Source organism: Podarcis liolepis, assembly GCF_965112155.1.
Source record: "Podarcis liolepis genome assembly, chromosome: 8".
Taxonomy (NCBI): domain Eukaryota; kingdom Metazoa; phylum Chordata; class Lepidosauria; order Squamata; family Lacertidae; genus Podarcis; species Podarcis liolepis.
In genome coordinates this window covers 5,043,893-5,068,912 of record NC_139560.1, presented here as the reverse complement: position 1 = coordinate 5,068,912, position 25,020 = coordinate 5,043,893, and the positions used below count along the sequence as shown (strand labels likewise).

General features: G+C 46.3%; 1 protein-coding gene across 1 annotated transcript in view; it reads right to left on the bottom strand.

Moving 5' to 3' along the window:
* Nucleotides 1-25,020, bottom strand: part of TSNARE1 (t-SNARE domain containing 1) — a 401,022-nt gene that overhangs the window by 227,071 nt on the left and 148,931 nt on the right. The window contains exons 3-4 of the mRNA XM_083517030.1: nt 8,570-8,647; nt 5,549-5,618 (exon numbers count right to left, since the gene is read on the bottom strand). Of these exons, the coding sequence (XP_083373156.1) occupies nt 5,549-5,618; nt 8,570-8,639 (140 nt within the window). The 5' untranslated portion in view covers nt 8,640-8,647. The remainder of the gene's footprint in view (nt 1-5,548; nt 5,619-8,569; nt 8,648-25,020) is intronic.

The following is a 25,020-nucleotide window of genomic DNA, read 5'->3' as shown; positions in this document are numbered from 1 at the left end:
TCAGACACGACTAAATGACTAAACAACAACATTCCAGGTGTGGTCTGACCAAAGCAAAACAGAGTGGTACCATTACGTCCCTTGATCTGGACACTAAACTTATGTTGACACAGCCAAAATATCATCACATGTCCTGACTTAGAATTAAGGGACTGGCCAACTTCTGGTGCATCGCTTACAACAAAAGTAATGTAGAAGGCAGGATGTCAGATTTCAACTTGGCAGTTCCAGCTTCAAATGCTCAGCCACGAAGCTCCCTAAGCAACCTGGAGTCAGTTGCCATCTCTCAACCTAACCAACCTCGCAGGGTTAAAATAAGCGGTGTGGAACTATGAAAGATACCCCTGGGCTCATTGGAGGCAGAGTAGGGTAAGAATGAAGCCAATATATGCACAAGCCAATATATGCACAATGCAAAACAGCCCCGTCTCAGGGAAGCTGGTTTTCCTGTACAATTGTCCTGCCTCGCCCCGGGCGCATGGCTTTGCACAATTTATAGACCAGATTAGAAGTATAAATGCTGCATTTTCAGGCATTTCCCCCCTCCCCTGCCAAATCAATGAGGCCCTCCAAATCAGAAGCTGATACCAGCCCTGATAAACACACTGTGACTAGATAAATCCAAACAGCTTTGACATTAAACCGGGGGAAGGTATTACTTTGAAGGGTTTAACATATTAACAGACTCCAAACACCATTTCAAAATATTTATGGAAATCGCTTTCATAAAGCTTGTACAAGCAGAATAACAAAACCCTGAGAAATATTATTAAAATCCCACCCTCCATTAAACATGTCGACACTTAAAAGCTTCCGTCTGACATATATATTTTAGCCACTGGTGATTAAACACAAACCAACCCCTTGGCTATTTTAACTCATTGGATTTCTTGGGCCCTGCGAGGATTAAGAGGGAGGAGAGTTGACGGTAATTTGTTCTAAAAACCTTCAAAATTTTGAAGGGAAATCACATGCACCCTTGTTTATCGCAGTGGTCTGGGCTCAAAAGATATTCAAATTATGTGGGTAATTAGTCATTACATTTGTACTAAACATGAGGGCTCTCTGTGAATTGAAGATTAGGCTTTGAAGCACAGAAACCAGATATGGATAACACAGATCCTCCAAGTGTCCCTAGTTTTCAGGGACAGTCCCTAATTTACAGAAGCTGTCCCGGTTTCTGATTTGATTCTGGAATGTCCCATTTTTTCTTAAAAGGTAAAGGTAAAGGGACCCCTGACCGTTAGGTCCAGTTGTGGACAACTCTGGGGTTGCGGTGCTCATCTCACTTTATTGGCCAAGGGACCCGGCGTACAGCTTCTGGGTCATGTGGCCAGCATGACTAAGCTGCTTCTGGTGAACCAGAGCAGTGCACGGAAAAGCCGTTTAACTTCCCGCTGGAGTGGTACCTATTTATCTACTTGCACTTTGACGTGCTTTCGAACTGCTAGGTTGGCAGGAGCAGGGACCAAGCAACGGGAGCTCACCCCGTCACGGAGATTCAAACCGCCAACCTTCTGATCAGCAAGTCCTAGGCTCTGTGCTTTAACCCACTGCGCCACCCGCGTTGCCTCTGCCTGAGTGGCCTCCCCTTCCACTCCACCCTCTCTCAGTCCTGCCTCTTCTACCGGCTCCCCACTCTCCCCCTCCTCCAACTGCAGAGCCTTCCCTGCTGGCTCATTGACAGGTGTGTCCTGTTTGTCACCACCATGAACCTGGTTCCCTACTATCATCATCTTCCTCCTGCCTGGATGCCTCTTGAGGTGGACGTCTCCTCCTCATCTGTTCAGTTCCCTGATACTGCCTGGCTCCCTGTAAGTGAGGGAACCACCAGAAGGCCCTCAGTGCTGAACCTCAGTGTCCAGGCAGAACAATGGGGGTGGAGACGCTCCTTTAGGTATACTGGGCCGAGGCTATTTAGGGCTTTAAAGGTCAGCACCAACACTTTGAATTGTGCTCGGAAACGTACTCAAATACAGGTACCCAGATAAAGAAAATGTGCCCTGAGAAACCAGGTTAAGGGGTTTCAAATGACCTGGTTATTCATCCTGACTTTCTTGCACAAAGCTTAAGAAGATATTCTAGTTACATCCAGTCCGATTTGATCCGATTCGGTTGCAGGGCGGTTATACAACAATGAGCAGAATGCTACGTGTACATCCTGATTTGCTTAAGGTAAAGGTAAAGGGACCCCTGACTATTAGGTCCAGTCGTGGCCGACTCTGGGGTTGTGGCGCTCATCTCGCTTTACTGGCCAAGGGAGCCGGCGTACAGCTTCCGGGTCATGTGGCCAGCATGACTAAGCCGCTTCTGGCAAACTAGAGCAGCGCACGGAAACACCGTTTACGTTCCCGCCAGAGCGATACCTATTTATCTACTTGCACTTTGTCGTGCTTTTGAACTGCTATGTTGGCAGGAGCAGGGACCGAGCAACGGGAACTCACCCTGTTGCGGGGATTCGAACCGCCGACCTTCTGATTGGCAAGTCCTAGGCTCTGTGGTTTAACCCACAGGGCCACTCACGTCCCTCCTGATTTGCTTACCTGGTGCTAATACATCTTTCCATTAATCATTTGCTCATTCCACATTTTTCAATGCATTTTCCCAACAATTTCTTAACCACACACACACACACAATCAGGTTTCTTTTTTTGAAAAAGTAGATCTGTGGTGTTGGGGCAACAGAGCATTTTATTCCACTTTAATTGAGGAAACGGAAAGCTTCCAAGAATGTGTTTGAATCCCTCCTACAAATTCTGACATTCTGAAGGCGTCCTAAAAACTTGTGCAACTTTGTCATTTTGATTAGGAGTGAAATGTGTGCATAAAATGTGTTGGGAAATGCTTAATTCATCACAGCTTCCCTTTGTTTTTTTGGAAGGGCAAACAAAGCATCGGAAAATGTGTGCATATATAAAATTAAATTCCAGGGTATTTTCAACACAAACAAATATTGACAACCCCTCTAAACTTCTTCTTTCTTTTCCCCTTTTGGTAAAGTTTTCTGACCATGTCATCGCTGTGTCCTTTGGAAAGAAAAGAAAAAGATGTGTAATGACTTAAAAAAAAAACAGGACAGTTTTACTGTGTAATTAAAAACCCTACTTAAATACGTAAACAATAAAAGCCATCAAGATGCCAAATGTTCCCCCATTATTCCCTAAACACCTTCTAAATCAGGGGCTGTTCAAGGAGAAATAGGTGAACAGTTTGTGGAAGGTGTGTGTTGTGTATGACTTTTTCTTAAAAGGAGAGTAAGTTTTCCGGTCCTGTTAACAAGGACACTGCACTCCAAACAAACAGGAGTTTTTAGCGCAGAGATGGAAAACCTTTGACCCTCCAGATGTTGCAGAAGTCTGTCTTCCATCAGCCCCAGGCTGCATGACCAACGGTCAAAGATAATAATAATTTCATTATTTGTAGCCCACCCATCTGACTGGGTTGTGCCAACCATTCTGGGCAGCTTCCAAAAGATATAAAAACACAATAGAACATCAAACGTTAAGAACGTCCCTCTACAGATGGCAGGAGTTGGAGGCCAACAACAACTGGAAGACCTCATAGCTGCTTCGGCAAATGCTAAGTCACAGAATTATGCATGTAACAGGCCCTGACTTCATATTTTGGGGGTCCTTCAAATTTTGCAGAGTGGTCTTGATGTTCCCGCCTTCCCAGTATCCCTATGCTCCAGCCTCCTCCCCCAGTTCAGGCAAAAACTCATGAGGTAAGTTCTTTCAAGGGACGTGGGTGGCACTGTGGGTTAAACCACAGAGCCTAGGACTTGCCGATCATGGTTGTCTACACTGACACTCTCTCTCCCTGCATGCCCTTCCTGAAGAAATGCCTTGTGTTCTCCACTGCCTCCCCATCCCCTGACGTTCCCCACGAAATTAAATGACATTGCATAGCATTCAGGCCATGTTGCATCTTGTTTGTTACCTAAGTTTCCTCTCCACTTTCGTGGTGGTATTGCTGGCACCCGTCGTGTCTCGAGACAATCGAGTGTGCCTCCAGGGGTGAAGTCAAACCACTGGGTTAGTAAGTGGCCTCCCCGGGCTGCAAGCCTGGACAGTGTGTCTGGAGGTCCTGGAATGTCCAGATAGCAAGACCCTCCCTCAGCCTGGCTGATGGGGTCCAAAGGAAAGCAGAACAAGATGTTTGGCATCAGCTTGTCTGTTGGGGCTGCCGGAAGGAGACGTACAAGGCACCATCCAACCGTCTTAGGGACTCCATTCCAGATTTGTGTAGGGTTTACTCCTCAGCCTTTTCTTCTCTTGAACGTATCCCACAAGCTAGCAGAGGTTTAGGATTAGACTTCTCCTTCTCCTAGATTGATTAGCCCTAATAATACATAGGGACATGGGTGGCGCTGCGGGTTAAACCACAGAGCCTAGGACTTGCCGATCAGAAGGTCGGCGGTTCGAATCCCCGTGACGGGGTGAGCTCCCGTTGTTCAGTCCCTGCTCCTGCCAACCTAGCAGTTCGAAAGCACGTCAAAGTGCAAGTAGATAAATAGGTACCACTCTGGCAGGAAGGTAAACAGCGTTTCCGTGTGCTGCTCTGGTTCGCCAGAAGTGGCTTAGTCATGCTGGCCACATGACCCGGAAGCTGTTCCCTCAGCCAATAAAGCGAGATGAGCGCCACAACCCCAGAGTCGGTCATGACTAGACCTAATGGTCAGGCGTCCCTTTACCTTTACCTATGGTTTTTTATGAAAGATTCTTCAGATTGGGAAAATATCAGTTCGTTAAAAGACCGCTGTGTCTTAATTTTAACTGAACAAAGGGAAGCTGGAAGACAGCCCAGAGTCCTGGAAGATAAGATGGTGGAAGGAAAACAGGGCTCTCTGAGTGGGGCCTCCCCCGAAAATAATTGAAGGACAACAACAGAAAGAACAAAATTTTCCTTTTGCATGTTAATTTACATATAGATCTGTTAAACACGATAGAAAGTTGCATACCAGTGACTGTCAAGATAAGATAAAGGATTAAGATCGAGAATAAATAAGAGAGAGAAAAGCAGGAACAAGAAATAAATAAAAAAATTCTCCTGGCCGTCAGAACATGGGAAGTCTCCTTAAATTATATAATTCGGAATGTATAATTGATTTTATTATTTGTATTATGATGTGGCAAGATTTGGTATTGTATCAATTGGGAGTATTATTAATCAAAAATTAATAAAAAATATTATCACTACAGTGGTACCTCAGGTTACATATGCTTCAGGTTACATATGCTTCAGGATACACACTCCGCTAACCTAGAAATAGTGCTTCAGGTTAAGAACTTTGCTTCAGGATAAGAACAGAAATCAGGCTCCGGCGGCGCGGCGGCAGCAGGAGGCCCCCATTAGCTAAAGTGGTGCTTCAGGTTAAGAACAGTTTCAGGTTAAGTATGGACCTCTGGATCGAATTATTTACTTAACCCGAGGTACCTCCGTATTTTTTAAAAAAGAAACCAACATAGGCAATAAGAGGAAAACAAGATCTCATAAACAAAGGAAGGGCAAGTCACATTAAAGACAAGTCACATGGAAAGAGACTCACAGTCCATCGCGGAGTTCTGGCGTGTCGTTTGGCGTCCCCAGGGACTTAAGACTCCTTTCCAGAGAAGTCACTGTCAGAAGAAGAAATTTTTTTATTCATTATTAACCTCATCATCTTATAGGACAGCACCCTGGGACAAAAAAACACCGATCCATCTTTATGGGTGTCATTCTCACATTGAACCAAAGAGGAAGAACAGGATTATTCCTGGGAGGTGTGAGAAGAAATATTGATCTTTGCCAGACTGATCATATATTACTTAAGGAAGGAGCAACAAATCTGTCAATTTAATTTCTCTCCCCCCTCCCCATCTTAACATTCAGTTCTGCCCAAACTGGTTTGTTTGTTTGTTTGTTTGTTTGTTTGTTTGTTTGTTTTAAAAAGGTAAATCCCAATTAAGATTTGTCAGCCGTGTGGATTTCTGCTAATGAACACATTTCTGCATACAAGCATTTTAAAAAATAAATAAAAACACTTTTTTTTACGGGAAATTCCCCTAATATAATGTGCTTTTGTATGTTATCATCTCTAATATCTGCATTTTTAGGCACAATTCTCCCCATTGTATTAATTTATGTATACACAGTGTGGTTGGAGAACCGAACTGCAAATTTGGAGATACTGAAGAATTGCTGTGTTTCGGTTTGCCTACTGGTTAGGGAAGTGTGAATTAGGTGGGGTTTTTTTCATTATAATGGAAGCAAAATCCCTATACTTTGGGATGGAGAACATGTAAACCCAACAACTTGCTTTGAGTTTTCACTGAGGTGAAATTGCAACGAGAAGACTATGAAATTATTCCTATCTGACAGGGGAGGCAACAGAGACTGAGAAAGGGAGATGAAAAATCATTCTCAATAAATCTGGAGTAGTGAATTGGATGAGCCACACATAGTGTCAACATAAATTACTTTATTCTGAAGAAAACTTTCTTTTTCTTCTTCTTTTACATTGTATGGTTCATATGCTACCTCAGAAATAAACAATAAGAGGAAATCACACTTGATCTCAATATGTCTTGGAGCTTTGGGGAGAGCTCAGCAATTCTGGACAAAATCCATTCGGATATAAACCAAACTTTGTTGTGGGTAAATTAAAGAAGTAGAAGAAGAGCCATTGGCTCCTCGAGCTCAACATCCTATTCTCACAGTGGCCAGGTTGAAGTCTGTGGGAAACCTGCATGCAGGATCTCAGGACAGGAGTCCTCTTGCCCTCCTGTGCTCTAATGTTTCCAAGGGGTTGCTCGAGAGCAAGCAGGCAACTATCTCCCTGCTTGGCTGTGAAGCCTTGGCTTTGCTGCCAAAATAAACTTTATCTGTCCAGAGCGCCACTCTCCCGTGGCTAACTCAATCGCGGGCAGAATCCGTGAGTGGGCAGTTCCTAAACCTTCCCCAGCAAAGTGATTTCTTAACACCCAGTCTGCGCCTCCAATCTCTCTGCGTGGATGCTTACTGCGCAAGGAGGGCGTGGGTAACGGAGGACCCCTCTCCTCCCCACTTTGCCCAGGCAAGGAGTCCTGGCACCGCCTTGCCTCCTCCGAGCCCTGCAACTCCTCCCCACTGGATGCGTGGTTACTCTCCTCCATTAAAGAGGAGCTGCTTCCCAGGATCCTTGGAAGCTCTCTATAATCCATTTGGCTTTTCCTCTCTCCCTCCCGAACCGATGGCAGTTCCCTGACATGTGCTTTTCAGAAGTGCTGCTGTCTTTGAGTGTGGAGGCAGAGCCTAGCCATCATGGCTAGTAGCCATAAATAAATAAATAAATAAATAAATAAATAAATAAATAAATAATAATTTTATCCCGCCCTGCCCAGCCGAAGCCGGGCTCAGAGCGGCTAACAACAATAAAAGTAACACAGCATTCTAAAATCAATTCATTTTAAAATCAACTCAAAATCAAATTAATGGCAACCATTGGGCTTTGTTCTGTGAGACTGACCAAAGAAGGGAGTGAGACTGTGCCCTGGCCAAAGGCCTGGTGGAACAGCTCTGTTTTGCAGGCCCTGTGGAAAGATGTCAAGTCCCACAGGGCCCTAGTCTCTTGTGACAGAGCGTTCCCAGCGGGAAGGTAAACAGCGTTTCCGTGTGCTGCTCTGGTTCACCAGAAGCAGCTTAGTCCTGCTGGCCACATGACCTGGAAGCTGTACGCCGGCTCCCTCGGCCAATAAAGTGAGATGAGCGCCGCAACCCCAGAGTCAGTCACGACTGGACCTAATGGTCTGGGGTCCCTTTACCTTTACCTTTAAACATGCATTTGGGAGGACAGTGAAAAAGAGACACACACACAGGATATCTGCACATCCCCTTTTTTCACCTGCTGCTGCACTGCCACACCCTTTGGAAAACCCCAAAAAACAAGAGAGGCAACTGGAAAACAAGGAAGCGCACCAGAAAGTACAAAACTGTTTTAACACAGCCTACAGAGAGCTATTTTTGCAAAATGACATCCTATGTTCGCCTGTCCATTGGGGGATATAGGAAGCCCTGAACACACATTTTTTTAGATGTCCCTTTTATGATGAGGAATGTAGAGAAACCATTGACCCCCTGCTGGTGAGGCTTACTGACCTCCCGGTAAAGCAAAAATTCGATCTTCTCCAGTTAGGCAAAGACCAAAAGACAACATGGATTGTTGCCAGATTCTGCACACAGATCTGTAGGCGCAGACCATCCCCCGATTCAACCTAGTTTGTTAAGAAAATTCCCAAACTCAGATCCAGGGGCAACTCTGGTTCATTTCTCTAAGGTAGTCTATCTGAAAATTTGTCTTTATATGCCAATCACACTTTTAAACTTAAAATCCATTGTTGTATATTGTTTTAAATATTTGTTATGCTATTGGGATTATAGTTCCATCTGTGTTTCACAAACTGGTCTCTGACCATAATAAATTTCATGTTCATGTTCATGACATCCTATGCATGTACCATTCTATAAAACAGCGTCCTCTTGTTCAAAAAGGAGTTTCTGAACATTGTAATACAAATTGCACCCAGTAGACTGGCGTGTCTGAAATACGCACCATTGGCATTAATTCGGAAGACGCTGGCCGATGTATCCTGGAAAAGATCCTGTAGTTCATTGGGATCCATCTGTGTGGCTGGAAAGAAGAAGAGGTGAGACAGTTAATGCATCAAGCTGCAGCTGTTAATCTTGTCTCAATTTATAATGCTCCAGAGTGTCTCAAATATGAGCGTAACATAGGAGACGCTAAGCCACTGCAAACAGGTACTCAGGAGGAAAAGCAAACAGGCTTTGTGACTTCCCCACAAACTTTCCCTTGTGAGTGACCTCTGCCCCTTAATTCATATTACTTATTGTTCTGGGGTAGGCCTGGGCTGAATGTTTAAACAAGTATGGCCCGCTTGCGAGATCTGAATCTCCACCACCTGAATTTAGCTGGCTAGGGGTGCTTTTCAGGCACGTCACGAAGCACAGGAAAAGCCCATCTTAGCTGGAAAGTTCATTCCGAGTTATTTAGGTGAAGAAACTGATCTGTTAAAACAGGATGAAATCAGGTTTACAATCTCTGGCATTCAATGCCCTCTCCCTGATCCTGCCCTGCAGTTCAATAACAACTTAATTATTCTAGGGAAGTGAAAGTGGCGAAGAGGCAGAGGGAGCCTGTTATCTGAGCTGGGGAAGTCTGCATTTTAGGATGGATGCAGCGAAGCCTCCGCTCTCTCTCTCTCTCTCCCCCCCCCCCCGCACAAACACACATATACATCCCCTCTTCTAGAGGAATGAAGCAGTCACGAACAAACGCCCAGGCTTTGGATTGAAAAGAAGCAATTTGCAGAGAACACGTCCCGATCGCCAGGCGTAGCAACGACCCGGCAGCACGGATGGGCGCCACGGTTGTAAATGGAAAGAGGGGTGGGTGGAGGGAGGGAGGGGACACAGCTAACACAAAAACACGATGTCCAATAAAAATTAAACGAGTTAGACTTCATAAAATGCAGTGCTAAAATATTATATTCTCATTCTCTCTCCCATTTCCTTGGTAGAAATAAGACTCCATCCTCTGTTTGAAAGATATTCCCACAATGCTTTGAGAAAGAGCTAGGGAGAAGACGTCCTCTTTGCTTCAACCACCACTTGGGTTGGTGAGTTGGCTGCTGTCTGGGTCAGTTGCCTGGAGCAGGAGTTTCCTGGGCTTGCATGCAGGTGGTGAAGCCACAGGATGGAAGAAGCAGGTGGGCATGGTGCCACTATGTTTCAGCACCTGTGCCCCGCTCCCAAACAGCCCATTTATCCGTCCTGACCTGCCCTGGTAGAAAAATGGGATATCAACACAGTGAGGATATGGGTGAGGAGTTGTGTGTGGCTCCAAACCATAGGTTGCCATCCCTGTTCAGTCTGGCGGAGTTTACAAGACACGATATCTCTGTAAAAACTGCAGGTTGGGATATATGAAGCTGCCTTCAACCAAGTCAGATCACCAGTCCGTCTAGCTCAGTACAGTACCTCTGGTTATAGGCTTAATTTGTTCTGGAGGTCCGTTCTTAACCTGAAACTGTTCTTAACCTGAGGTACCGCTTTAGCTAATGGGGCCTCTCACTGCCGCCGCTGCTCAATTTCTCTTCTCATCCTGAGGTAAAGTTCATAACTCGAGGTACTACTTCTGGGTTAGCGGAGTCTGTAACCTGAAGCATCTGTAACCTGAAGCGTCTGTAACCCAAGGTACACTGTACTGCCTACACTGACTCACAGCAACTTTCCAGGGTTGTTCTTACAGGAATGTTTCCACCGGATATGGGGCAGAGGACTAACCGTGGAGAAGAGCTATTATTGCCCTCATTTTTCTGCTTGTCTGCTTTCCACAAACGGGTTGTGGACAGCAGGGTTTTGGGTGTGACGGACACTGGTTCATATCCAGCAGAGATATTGTTGCTGTGTCCTTACTTCCGATCGTGCGTCTCAGGAGACTCTTCACAGCCCAGTTTCTCTCAGTCTGAAAGCGTGAGGCGTTGAGTGAGTGTGCCAGGACATTTCAATATCCCCTCAGTGCTACTTCGCCTCTGCCCTCAACAAAAATGGCTGCCCACTTGCTCAGCAAGAGGTGTTTTCTATGACTAGCAGGAAAAAAGAAAAAAGGGGAAAGGGAGCAGCTGCTCCCAGCGCGGAGATTGAAGTGGCGAGGAAAACCTGTCTGTTGAATTTTGGCCCATCATGCCGTCTGTGAAAGGCACATGAGATTTGCTGGGGGAAAGAGGGAAGGGGGGTGGGATAAGTGGCAACCCTCAGTCCCTAAAGGAACCATTTTGACAGAGAGGGAAATTATTTCGGCATAAGCAGAGCCTCGGAAGCAGCTAAAGAATCCTTCACCATGACAGCTGCGGGATAAAGCAGCCATTAACGTGAGCGACTGCCGAGGAGGAACAGACACCTCAATGCCTTGTCAGATTTCAATGCTTTTCATATCTTCTTGTAGCTTGGGCAAATGTTATTCCTTCCCGACCTTTATCCTAAACCAGCTTTAGCTATTACCGAAGCCTTCTGTGGAAGGGGCTCCCAAAACTTTCCGCCGTCAGGTATTTTCACACCAACTAGGGAGTGAAAATGCTCACCTGCACTTTTGCAGGGTGTTCTAGGACAGGTTCTGCGCTGGATGACCCGGCAGGTTGACAGGGGTGTTGTTGCTGTTGTTGTTTAGTAGTTTAGTCATGTCCGACTCTTTGTGACCCCATGGACCAGAGCACGCCAGGCACTCCTGTCTTCCACTGCCTCCCGCAGTTTGGTCAAACTCATGTTTGTAGATTCGAGAACACTGTCCAACCATCTTGTCCTCTGTCGTCCCCTTCTTCTTGTGCCCTCCATCTTTCCCAACATCAGGATCCCCTTCATGGATCACTGCCCCTTCATGGATCACTGCCTTGCCGTGGCGAAGGGGCTTGAATAACTCAGAGAAGCTCTGAGCTATGCCGTGCAGGGCCACCCAAGATGGACAGGTCATAACGGAGAGTATTGACCAAACGTGATCCACCTGGAGCAAGAACCAGCAAGCCACTCCAGTATCCCTGCCAAGAAAACTCCATGGACAATGACAGGGGTGAGCCAGCAGCAACTCACGCAGAGCAAGCTGGAGTTAACTCTTTATTAGCAAAACAGGATCTGCACACGAGTGTCCGGCCTAATGGCATGGGAAGGGGATGCACAGGAACCAGAGCAGCAAGACCCATCACTAGAACAAGAGGGGCCCCTGTCTCCATGAACATGGCAGGCTCTGAGGTGTAGGGACCAGAGGTAGGGGCGCTCCAGGAGGCCAAGGCAGCCAAGGGCCCACAGCCCAGCCCCCTATCTGGCCAGGTGGAGCTCACTAGCTCTGGGACAAGGTGTGTGATTCCTCAGCTACAGTAGGCTCAGGACAGGTGAGGGTCACCTGCCTCATCAAACCCAGATGCTGCAAGCAGCATGCAACATACAAAAGGGAAGCAGAACTGAGTTCTCATGTCTGTTCAACTGCCCATGTTGGAGGACCTTGGCTTGTATGCTTCTGGGCCTCCATGGGGCTGTGCTTTGGGTTTGACTCTGCACTGTATCCTGATTGCTGGACATCAGACTTGGACTACTTGGATTGACTCTGGACTGTGTTTCCTGACCTGTGGACCTCAGAATTTGGATTTCGAACTTTGCTTGTGTGGATTGACCCCTGGTCTTTGAACTTTGGACTTGATTTGCTGCCTTGCTGCTTGGTAATGGGTTCAAGACAAAAGGTCTTAATCCAGCCCCAGACATACTCTAGGGCAGACACATAAGAAGAACTTCACTGGATCAAGCCAAGGACAAACCTATCACAGCTTTGTGTTCCTGTTCCTGGTAGCCAATCAGATCCCTCTTATGGGAAATCTTTCTCACTCTCTAGGTTGGAAAACTTTCCTCTTTCTTCATACCACCCGGTGATCAAACTTCTTTTCTTTTCACCCTTTCAGAGAACTTTTTGACCTGAAGGAGAATTTCCAGAACTAGTCTCACCTTTCAGATCGCAACTTGAAGCACCAGTGATTTATGATTGCAAAAGCGGCGGAAATATAAATACATTTTTTCCACCTTGTAATCAAGCTTTAATCAAACCGTGCCTGGCTTTTTTTTTTAATTAACTTGTTTTCATTCTCTTTTGTTTCCTTATTTAGCACCATCGTTAATAAGCGGTTGTACAGGAAGAACAAAGCAACTGTCACCCAGCCTCACAAACCCATTCACATTCTGCTCATGTTTCAGGTTTTAGAAGGACACCGATGTAAAAAAAAATTGATGGCATATATATTTTATATGCCACCACCATTGGCATGACGGTCCTCTTTTATCAAACCATCCACGGTCATTGAAACAGTATGAAAATGTTGGGAGTCAAGAGAGAGCAAGGACAAAGGAAGATGGTACTCCTGTATCCTTAAGAGCATTGTGTGGGGGAATGAATGAACTCTTCCCCTAAGACAGCGGTGAGGGACCCCTGGCATATACAAGGATGAAAGAACACAAGAAGAGCCTGCTGATTCTCGTCATTGGCCCAACTCCTCCAACATCTTCTTCTCACAGCAGCCAACAATATGCCTTCAGAAAGCCCACAAGCAAGACCTGAATGCAATGTTGGTGCTGACCTTTAAAGCCCTGAACGGCCTCGGTCCAGTATATCTGAAGGAGTGTCTCCACCCCCATTTTTCAACCGAGACACTGAGGTCCAGCGCCGAGGGCCTTCTGGCAGTTCCCTCACTGCGAGAAGCAAAGCTACAGGGAACCAGGAAGAGGGCATTCTCAATAGTGGCACCCGCCCTGTGGAACGTCCTCCCACCAGATGTCCAAGAGAACAGCTACAACTTTTAGAAGACATCTGAAGGCAGTCCTGTTTAGGGAAGCTTCTAATGTTTGATGCATTACTGTATTTTAATATTTTGTTGGAAGCCGCCCAGAGTGGCTGGGGAAGCCCAGCCAGATGGGCGGGGTATAAATAATAAGTTGTTATTGTTGTTGTTGTTATGGCACTCTCCTCTCTTGTGGTTCCCAGTTCCTTGTATTCATAAGTGAGCTGGATGCAGGTGGCACTGTGGTCTAAACCACTGAGCCTCTTGGGCTTGATGATGAGAAGGTCGGCACTTCGAATCCCTATGACAGGGTGAGCTCTGGACAATTAAGTCCAGCCAAAGGCGACTATGGGGTTGTGGCGCTCATCTCGCTTTCAGGTCAAGGGAGCTGGTGTTCGTCCACAGACAACTTTCCAGGTCATGCGGCCAGCAGGACAAAACCGCTTCTGCCGCAACGGAATACTGTGACGGAAACCAGAGAGCATGGAAATGCCGTTTACCTTCCCGTCGCAGTGGTACCTATTTATCTACTTGCACTGGTGTGCTTTCAAACTGCTAAGTTAGCAAGAATTGGGGCATAGCAATGGGCGCTCACCCCATCATGCGGACTCAAACCGCCGACCTTCCGATCAGCAAACCTAAGAGGCTCCGTGTTTTAGACCACATCGCCACCGGCGTCCTTTACCTTTGCCTTTGCTAGTAGCTGTTGATAGCTTTGTCCTTCATTACTTTGTTCAGTCATCTTTTTTTAAGCCATCCAAATTGCTGGTCATCACTGCCTCCTGTGGGGAGATATTCTCTGTGTGAATAAGTACTTTCTTTTACAGTGGTACCTCGGGTTAAGAAATTAATTCGTTCTGGGGGTCCGTTCTTAATCTGAAACTGTTCTTAACCTGAAGCACCACTTTAGCTAATGGAGCCTCCTGCTGCGAGATTTCTGTTCTCATCCTGAAGCAAAGTTCTTAACCCGAGGTACTATTTCTGGGTTAGCAGAGTCTGTAACCTGAAGCATCTGTAACCTGAGGTACCACTGTATTTGTCCCAGTTCTTCCAATGTTCAGCTTCCTTGTATGTCCACCTCTATCATGTCACTGTTTATTCACCTTTCTCTCCGAAAGCCCCCAAAGGTGCAACAGTTCCTCATAGGAAAGTTGTTTGTAAAATACTCTGAGGGCATGCACACACACACACGCGCGCGCACACACACACACACACACACACACAAAAAAACCACAAAGACATCTGTATTTCTCTCTCTCTGATGTTCCATTAGAAATAAAGCACAGAGCAAACCTTGCCCAACGCCAAGCTGTGTGCGGTAACTGCTTTCTAATTTTGGTAAAAGCCAGGCATTTTGGTTTCAGTCGGCTGCTTTTATAAATTAAGCATCCGCCTGCTTTTTAATCAATGAAGAGAGAGAGGGGAAAATATTAAATGGAAAGGGTTTTGCAGGAAAAAGTGTGCCTTATTACCAAAATCTCCGTTAGCGGGGGTTTTAAAATGACAAAGTGATTTAAGTCGTTTAGGCCAGGGGAGGATTAAGAGAGAGTTTAAAGACAATTCGTTATTCAATGGAATAAAACCAGCCTCGTGGAAAATGCCCATTTGCTCACAAAACTTGTGAGAAATAACTGTTCAGTGTTTAATAGTTTCTCTGTGGGTGTCACTGTGAGCACAGCCGAAGTAGAGCATCCAAATTTGGAGACCAGATGAATGGAACATGTTCAGTCCTCATCGAAACTGTGTGTTTTATTTTGTGCTTCTTTTGCTGGTGTTTGTTTTCCCCCTAAATATTATTTGTTGTTGTTCTGCAAACCGAAGGCTTCCCCAAGAATGCAGACACCTCCCTCAGGGGCATGAAGGGCAGAACTGAAGACACTCAAACTCAGGACGCAAGGGAGAGATGTGCTAAGAGGAAGGCACACTTGGCAAACCCTCATCGTGATCAACTCCCACCCAGCAACCAATGTCCCCACTGTGGAAGGATGTGTGGATCCAGAATTGGCCTCCATAGTCACTTACGGACTCATTGTTAAAACTGTGTTTATGGAAGACAATCTTACTCAGCTATGAGTGATCGCCAAAGAAGAAGAAGAAGAAGAAGAAGAAGAAGAAGAAGAAGAAGAAGAAGAAGAAGAAGAAGAAGAAGAAGGAGAAGAAGAAGAAGAAGAAGGAGAAGAAGAAGAAGAAGATAGCAATAACAAAATGGGGAATGGGTGACCCTTCAGAGGTTGCTAAACTCCACCTCCCATCATCCCTGACCATCGACCATGTTGGGAATTGATGGGAGTTGTGGCTAAAACCATCTGCAGGACCACAGGTTCCCACCACTGGCCTAAAAGCTGTGGTACACCTGGTGGATTTGGAAAACCCTGCTTAGCCAAAGCATTTGTGGGAATTCCTAAAGAAGTTGAAGGACAGCTCACATCATCACTGACCACTGCTGATGCTGGCTGGGGCTGATGAACATTGTGGAGTCCAACAGCAACTAGAGGACTGCAGGTTGTCCAACCCTGACTGAGTTGTGCGAATGAGGTTGGCATTCTATAGGCTTAAATAATAATAATATAATAATTTATTATTTATACCCTGCCCATCTGGCTGGGCTTCCCCAGCCACTCTGGGCGGCTTCCAACCAAATATTAAAATACAGTAATACATCAAACATTAAAAGCTTCCCTAAACAAGGCTGCCTTCTGATGTCTTCTAAAAGTTTGGTAGTTGCTGTTCTCTTTGGGGGAGCCAGTGTGGTGTAGTGGTTAAGAGCGGTAGTCACGTAATCTGGGTAACCGGGTTCGCGTCTCCGCTCCTCCACATGCAGCTGCTGGGTGACCTTGGGCCAGTCACACTTCTGTGAAGTCTCTCAGCCCCACTCACCTCACAGAGTGTTTGTTGTGGGGGAGGAAGGGAAAGGAGAATGTTAGCCGCTTTGAGACTCCTGAAGGGGAGTGAAAGGCGGGATATCAAATCCAAACTCTTCTTCTTCTCTTCTTTGACATCTGGTGGGAGCATGTTCCACAGGGCGGGCGCCACTACCGAGAAGGCCCTCTGCCTCGTTCTCTGTAACTTGGCTTCTCGCAGTGAGGGAACCGCCAAAAAATACTGGACTAAAAAAACCTGATGCAGTGAAGACCATAAAATAAATCACTTGCATGAGACTAGCCAGTGCGGCATTCTTAGAGAAAATGCAAGTGAAGGAATAGCCTCACTTCTCATTTAGATAAGTCTTGATGAACTCATCTGTCTGACAAGGTATTCTCCCCACCACCACCACAAAGGAGACACATTGCAGTTGCATTTAGCCACCTTTATCACTGTCTTTAATAATCACCAGTATTAGCAGCAACAGAACAGGCAAGCATTTCTTATCCTGACAACACGCTCACGATGAACAGAGGTGATACGGCGGAGAAATCATCTCCGTCGACCGAAGAGAGACACGTTTTTAGACATCGAAGCGGGAGATGGATTCCAAAGCAAATCGCCCATGCGGTTGGGTATTACTTTCCAGCTTTCTGAATTATAAATGCTTTTAAAAAGGCACAACAGTATCGGGGAGTGTAATCTTGACAGTTCTATCTAGAGGGTCTAACATATTGCATTGAAAGGCTGGCAGTAATATTGAGCCAATCTCAGTGTATCTCAGGGAGTGATATACATCGTTCAGGAGATTATCCTCGCTGACGTGAAGTTGGAGGGACTCCAGAACCAGACTGAGGCACCAATCTGGATCAATGAGGAAGATAAGAACTGTGAGTGGTTATAGCCTTGTTTAAGCAATGAAGATATTGAGGATGCTATCTTGGGCCTCTTATTTGCATCTTTGGGCTAAGACCAGCTGTGTAGTGCAGGAGACCACAGAAAACTAAGCCTCTTCAGTTCAAGGCACCTCAAGGTGGATTATAAACTTCCACTCCTACTCCTTAGTCCCATTTTGTCATTGCAATAACCCCTATGAGGTAGGTTAGGCAGTGACTGGCCCAAGGTGGTACTAATGAACATAAATGCATTATATTAATGGGAAATGCATGCAAAGATGTGTATAATAGACCACAATGTATACATGAATATCTGTGTTGGATATAAATGCAAACTTAAATGCTAATGAATGTTCACAATGACAGTTTTTAAAACATGCAAACTGCGGCGGAAACTGAACTTTAGGCTGGAAAAGAGGAGACTGAGAGGAGATAGGATAGTTCAGTTTCCATCGCAGTTTGCATGTTTTATACCTAGCTCCTTCAACCACTCCTCATAAGGCTTGGTTTTGTTTGTTTCCAGGAAAGAATGAACCTGGATGGTGATGCTAACAAAATATACCCATCTTCTGGAGAAGAGGAGGTTAAGGGGTGATATGATAGCCATGTTCAAATATATAAAAGGATGTCACATAGAGGAGGGAGAAAGGTTGTTTTCTGCTGCTCCAGAGAAGCGGACACGGAGCAATGGATCCAAACTGCAAGAAAGAAGATTCCACCTAAACATTAGGATGAACTTCCTGACAGTAAGAGCTGTTCGACAGTGGAATTTGCTGCCAAGGAGTGTGGTGGAGTCTCCTTCTTTGGAGGTCTTTAAGCAGAGGCTTGACAACCATATGTCAGGAGTTCTCTGATGGTGTTTCCTGCTTGGCAGGGGGTTGGACTCGATGGCCCTTGTGGTCTCTTCCAACTCTATGATTCTATGATTCTATGATCTTTTCTGCCTTACTTCCCTTCCCATTCCCCCCCACCCCATGGAGGGAGAGATTACTGCTCCTTATTTTACCTTCCATACAGTCTTTGAATAGAGTGAGCTAATTAAGATCATCTAAGGCTGCAATATTAAACACGCTTGCCTGGGAGCAAGCACAACTGACCACAGTAAGATTTACTTCTGAACACACATGCCTAGCACTCCACTGTTACAAAGGGACTGCAATTGCAGCTTCTGCAGGGCTGGGGCAGCAACAGCTGGTGGTTTTTGATCAGAGGCGGGGGGTCTCTAATGTCATGTTTCCCCTATTAAGCCAACCTAAAAATATCCTTGTGTTCTGCTCCCAGGAGGTGCAAGAAATGTAAACACTCGAGAGGCGAAGAGGCATGTTTGGGAAAGCAGAGCATACTCGGAGTGTCAGCAAATAGGCTGTCAGGCGTGGGATGCGAAAAGGGAAGCGCGCAGAGAAAGAAGAGACACAGTTCTGGGATCTCAGCTGGAGGTGTGGGATCTCATCTTTTGTTGGTTGGTAAAAAATGTTGTCAAAACAGCAATGGAGAGCTCACACAGGCACACCAAGGGGAATGCCTTCCATTAATGAGTCAAGCATCCATGCTGGAAAATAAAGTTGCCATTGCCACGAAAAGTTGCACACTTTGTTTTATTTATTTGCATCCAATAAACAGGAAAATGGAACTTGCTCCCACGAGAGGCAGGAATGGCCACCAACCTGGATGGTTTAAAGGAGCACTGGACAAATTCGTGGTGAATAAGGCAATGAATGACTACTAGTCATGATGGAGACAGCAAGGCTCCTGAATAGCAGTTGCTGGAAACCACCGGAGGGGACAAGGCTCTTGCACTCGAATCCTGCTTGCAGGTTTCCCTGCAGGCATCTGGTTGGCCGTCATGAGAACAGAATGCTGGACTAGATGGGCCATTGGCCTGATCCTGCAGGCTCTTCTTATGTTTATTTTTCCATCTCTGCCGTATTAAGCACTTGGTCCCTTACCTTTCTCGCCCTGATCTGGCCACAGTGGTCCATGCAACGGTCACCTCCAGCCTTGATTATTGCAACTTGCTCTATGTGGGGCAGCCCTTGAAGCTGACCCAGAAACTCCAGCGGGTGCAGAATGCCACGGCGAGGCTCCTTACGGGGTCCTTGCTGTGGGATCACATTCATCCAGTGCTCTACCAGCTGCACTGGCTCCCGGTGGAGTACAGGATCAGGTTAAAGGTGCTGGTTTTGACCTTTAAAGCCCTATGTGGCCTAGGACCCTCGTACCTACAGGACCGCCTCTCCTGGTATGCCCCGCGGAGGACCTTAAGGTCCACAAATAACAACACTTTGGAGGTCCCGAGCCTCGGGGAGGTTAAATTGGTCTCAACTAAGGCCAGGGCCTTTTCAGCACTTGCCCCCACTTGGTGGAACACTCTGTCACAAGAGACCAGGGCCCTGTGGGACTTGACATCTTTCCACAGGGCCTGCAAGACAGAGCTGTTCTGCCTGGCCTTTGATTTGGACTCAGTCTGACCCTTATGTTTCCCTCCCCTTATGGTTTTGACTTTTAAAATGGGGCTGCATTTTAAATTGCATTTTAACCTGTATTTTAAATTGTTTCTTTTTCTTCTTTCTTAATATGTTCTTACTGAAATTTTATTGGTGTTAGCCCCACTAAGCCCGGCTCTGGCCAGGGAGGGTGGGGTATAAATAAAATTCATCATCATCATCATCATCATCATCATCATCATCATCATTATGTTTAGAACAGGGCAATGCCTTCTACTGAATAAATTCCTAGGATTTTACCTTAGTGAAGACCTCACTTGGAAAAACAACATAACTCAGGTGGTTAGGAAGGCCCAACAGAGACTCCATTTCCTCAGGGTCTTGTGAAAGAACAATGTTAAACAACAATTGATGACCTCCTTCTACCAGTCCACAATAGAAAGTGTCCTCCCCTATTGTATCACAGTGTGGTACATTGGCTTGACAGCCATGGACAGAAAGTCTTTACAGTGGGTGGTGAACACAGCACATGATATCATGGGCTATCCCCTGAGCCCGCTAGATGACATCGCAAGGGATCGATGTCTTAGGAGAGTGAGAAAAATTCTCAGGGACGATTCACACCCCGGCCAGCACCTCTTTAATCTTCTACCCTCGGGCAGGAGATATAGAAGTATAATCAGTTGTACCAACAGGCTAAAAAACAGTTTCTATCTGTGGGCTGTTAGGCTGCTGAACGGAAAATAATATAGTGCAACTGACTTTCGGGGTTGGTGTGTTGTGCGACAAGCACACAGAGTGCAATGAGATTGAGTGTTTGTGGGGGTGAGGAGGGAGGCTCGGTTAATTTCATTGTACACAGGTTGTACATTGACAATAAAGGTATTATTATTATAAGGGTCACAGCTAAGTGGTGGGAGAGCAAGATACTCAGGGTGAGAGATTGGAACCAAAAAGCAAAAGGAAAACTCCCAGGTCAGCGGCTATCAGGGACTGTACTGAGGAAGAGAACAGTATAGATTTAGAACAGTGGTTTGCAGAAGGTCATAGTTCAGAGGCTGCAGAGAGGAGAAGCTGGGAAATATTGGGAGGGGAGCAGGAGGAAGAAGCACCAGGGGAGAGACAGCTGACAAACTCAGTGTCCTGGGAAAGCATTCCTGACCCCCTTTCCCAGAACCAGGCATGAATTGAGAGTAGTTGTCAGGAGTGCGTGCAGGAGCCAGGCCCTGTGACCAGTAGGGCTAAGTTTGTTCTGAAGAGGCAAGGCACAGCCGCATAGGTAAGGCCACTTGGCAACTCACTGCACCTGGTGGCAAGAGCCAGGAAGGGATATAAGGTCAGCATTTCCCTTTGGCTCTTTGCCACAACAACACATTTCCTGCCTTGCTGTGTTTGGCTTCTTGCTTCCTGATCCTCAGACCTCAGCTTCTTGACTCCTTGCTTCCTGACCCTCGGACCCTTGACTTCGTGACTCCTTGCTTCTCGACCCTCGGACCCTTGACTTCATGACTCCTTGCTTCTTGACCCTCGGACCCTTGACTTTGTGACTCCTTGCTTCTCGACCCTCGGACCCTTGACTTTGTGACTCCTTGCTTCTCGACCCTCGGACCCTTGACTTTGTGACTCCCTGCTTCCTGACCCTCGGACCCATGGCTCCTGGACTCTCGTTCCTGCTCCCACCCCGCCATCTTGCCCCCGGTCCCAACATCCTCGGCTGGGACTTTGATTGCCCATAGACCGGACCATGACAGTAGTAGAACAGAAATCTCAGAGGCAGAAAGCACAGGTCAGCCAGCACAGGAATGACATAGAATAGGAGGGACTAAGGGGCTGGAAATTTTCTTGGAGCAACGCCATTATCTAAGAGAGATGGCATTCATACGTCTCTCTCACTGAGAATATTGAATAAAAGACTTGCTAAAAACTCTCCTTGTTTATCTACTTCTCGGCTGCCACTGTAGGAGGGATTGGATTCCCCAAAGCCTGGCAGTGGCATAGAAAGCCCTGCCAGCACATTAGGCAGGCACATGCACTGTGCCATGGGGATGGGGCATACACTGGAACGGCTGTGTCCCAGGCACTTCGCAGGGACGCAGCTGGCATACATCAGTCCTGTGCTGCTTTCGGGGGCAGCACGGGGCTTGCAGGGTGCCTGAGCGGCAACATACCTCCCAGCTGGAGCTCATCCAGGAGGGACATGGTGGCCCAGGCACCCTGCTGGCCCAATGCCACCCACAGCAATCTGCCCCTTCTGCACCCCTATAGCTATGCCACTGTTCCAGGTGAGAGATACAAGGGTCCACCCTTTTTTTGAGACAGAATCCTGCATTTTCTTTTCTCTTTCTCTCCCTGTATGATGATGAGTCTTTTTTTTCTTCTTCTTATTGTATTATGAAAAAGCTTTAACAAAAAATTATCCCAAAAGGAGGGAGTGGTCTATTATTAAGTAGACTCAGTCTTATAATATGATATACACTCAAAAAAATTCCACATACATATGAAATCAGTGCATTTAACAAGTAATACCATGCATGGATGTAGGGATGCGGGTGGCGCTGTGGGTTAAACCACAGAGCCTAGGACTTGCCGATCAGAAGGTCGGCAGTTCGAATCCCTGCAACGGGGTGAGGTCCCATTGCTCGGTCCCTGCTCCTGCCAACCTAGCAGTTCGAAAGCACATCAAAGTGCAAGTAGATAAATAGGTACCGCTCCGGCAGGAAGGTAAACGGTGTTTCCGTGCACTGCTCTGGTTCGCCAGAAGCGGCTTAGTCATGCTGGCCACATGACCCGGAAGCTGTACGCCAGCTCCCTCGGCCAATAAAACAAGATGAGCGCCGTAACCCCAGAGTCGGCCACGACTGGACCTAATGGTCAGGGTTCTCTTTACCTTTACCTTACCATGGATGGAAAGAACCACTTAATTTAAACAGCTCGATGGTCTTTTAAGTGAATGGGACAAGAAGGTTGGTCTGTGCTACTCATTTCACAAACAGAACAGAATTAAGTTGCATTACATAGAACAAACACACGTTCTAAGAATTAAAATATTTAGCCACATTTACTGGAAAAAGATCCACTGTATATAACACAAGAATTCAACAGAGCCATAAAGTGTCACCTTCTCAAGCTGGTTTTAAGTGTCATTTCCTTCCTCTAGCGTTTCTAGGGAATTATGGGTACCTCTTGGGCTTTGTTGATAGCTGCTGGAGGTCTCGTTCCTGGGTCATGTGGGCCGCACAGCCCCCGTTTCTTGTGCCTTGGTGCTCAGGGAGCAGAAGACAGAATTAAGTGGTGGGGGGAGTGGTCAACTCTTTCATTGGAGCTTTTAAAGCAGAGATTCAATGGCCATCGGTCAGGGATGCTTTAGTTGTGATTCCGGCACTGCAGGAGGTTGGGCTCCCCTTCAAACTCTACAGTCCTATGATTCTATTCTCTTTCCCCGAAGAGGGCAGACTGGAACCCCAGGTCATGACAAAAGCTAACACAAATGCGTATCCACAGTTCAGGGAAGCCCCTGCTTCCGTTGAACGTGCCAGAGTCTGAAAGAATCAATGGGCCTGCAGAGACAGTGACTGAAGAGATGAAAGGAAACTACAGCAAACGTGAATATTTTATCAGTTGTAAGAGCAAATCCCAACACAGGTAAGTCTCTGATTCTCTCTCCACATGCACCTCTTCACAACTTTACAAAATAAAGGAGGCTCTGCAGAGGGACCAAGGGAATTAACAAAAAAACAACAATCAAAAACATTTCAAATAGCCCAACAAGTCTTCAGCCTCCCACTCTATTCTTAAAGGGACACATTAAAACTCCTCTCTAGTGTAGATTCCCACACTGTTGTCTTGGGACTTGTCAATCTGGTCAGGACTTCTAAAAATTCTTTTAAACCTCAAAAGCCAGCGTATTTTTAATTCTTGGTGCATATCTTGGATCTTCTTCAAGCAGTCAGTACAGATGACCATGTGATGCAGAGCTCCCCAAGATTGCGATGGACATCTGTAGCATTTTCACAAAGCACAATAATACCTTTCTACTTTGCACCGTTTGGGCAGCCTGTGTTCCATGGGTAGGCAAACTAAGGCTTGTGGGCCGGATCCAGCCCATTCGCCATCTCAATCCAGCCCGCGGACGGTCTGGGAATCAGCGTGTTTTTACATGAGTACAATGTGTCCTTTTATTTAAATTGCATCTCTGGGTTATTTGGGGGGCATAGGAATTTTTTCATTACACCCCCAAAAATATAGTCCAGCCCCCCACAAGGTCTGAGGGACAGTGAACCAGCCCCCTGCTGAAAAAGTTTGCTGACCCCTGCTCAGTCTGCTCCAAAATGAAGCATGTCTTCACACAATACATAAACTATGGAACTCACTCCCACAGGAATGTCAGGAGTTCAGCCTACACTCGAGTAGGACCCTGGCGGAGACACATGCCTGACTGGCATGTTCTCCCCTTCCTGGTCTTTTGTTCGGGAGCTTCCAAAGCTTTCTTCAGCCCAAACATCACAGCGACCGATGCCAACCGACACCGGCACACTTAGGGATCCGCAGAGCCTTCGCAACTTGCATGACAGACCTCAGCAACTCAGCATTTTGGCTAATCTACTTTATTTACATACAAACACACACGGAGCACTGCAACATGGCTCCCTCTCTCTCTAGCATCAGACAGCAAAGAGAAAAAGAACAAAGGACAATAGTCCCACTTCACAGAACACAGTAACACAAACATCCTGTCTCCGTCATTTCCCACTCTATGGAGTCAAAAGATACATTATCATGTGATAGACAACAATCCCATGACTGCAATCAAGGAGCAGGAATTCTAACAGTCTTCACACAATACATAAACTATGGAACTCACTCCCACGGGGCAGAGAATAGCCATCGTGGTTAGCAGCCATCAATAGCCCTCTCCTTCCCCATGAATTTGTCCAATCCTCTTTTAAAGCCATCTAGGTTGTGGCAGGGAGTTCCATGGTTTAACTATGAATGCCCTGAGGCCCGACAACTGGGCTAAATGGTTTCATTCCTTCACAGGGAGACGATGTATGTATACACACATGTGGTCCATGAATTTTGTTTAATTTATCAGAAACTGTCAACTCATCTTCTGCACATCAATTAAATGCATCATTTCCACTGCAGGAGTGCCTCACCACTCTCTTTTGGTATATAAAACTGTGCGAATTCAGGTACCCTTTTTATTGTGTCTTCTCCCCTGGGGAGGAATACAATTCCTTCCCGGGGAGTTTTCCATCTGCTTGTTGAAAGAATATGCAGCTTTACTGCAGATGAAAAAGGCCGGCTGTTGCCTAAAGGGAGCTGGAGGTTTGGTAGATACTATTCTTCTTCCCGAGGCAGAAGGTCAGCAGTTCCGGTCTCCATGGATCCACACATTCATTGAATCATAAACAAGAAGAGAGCCGGAAAGACCTGTTCAGATTGCCCCCCCCCCCGGGAAAGGAGTAC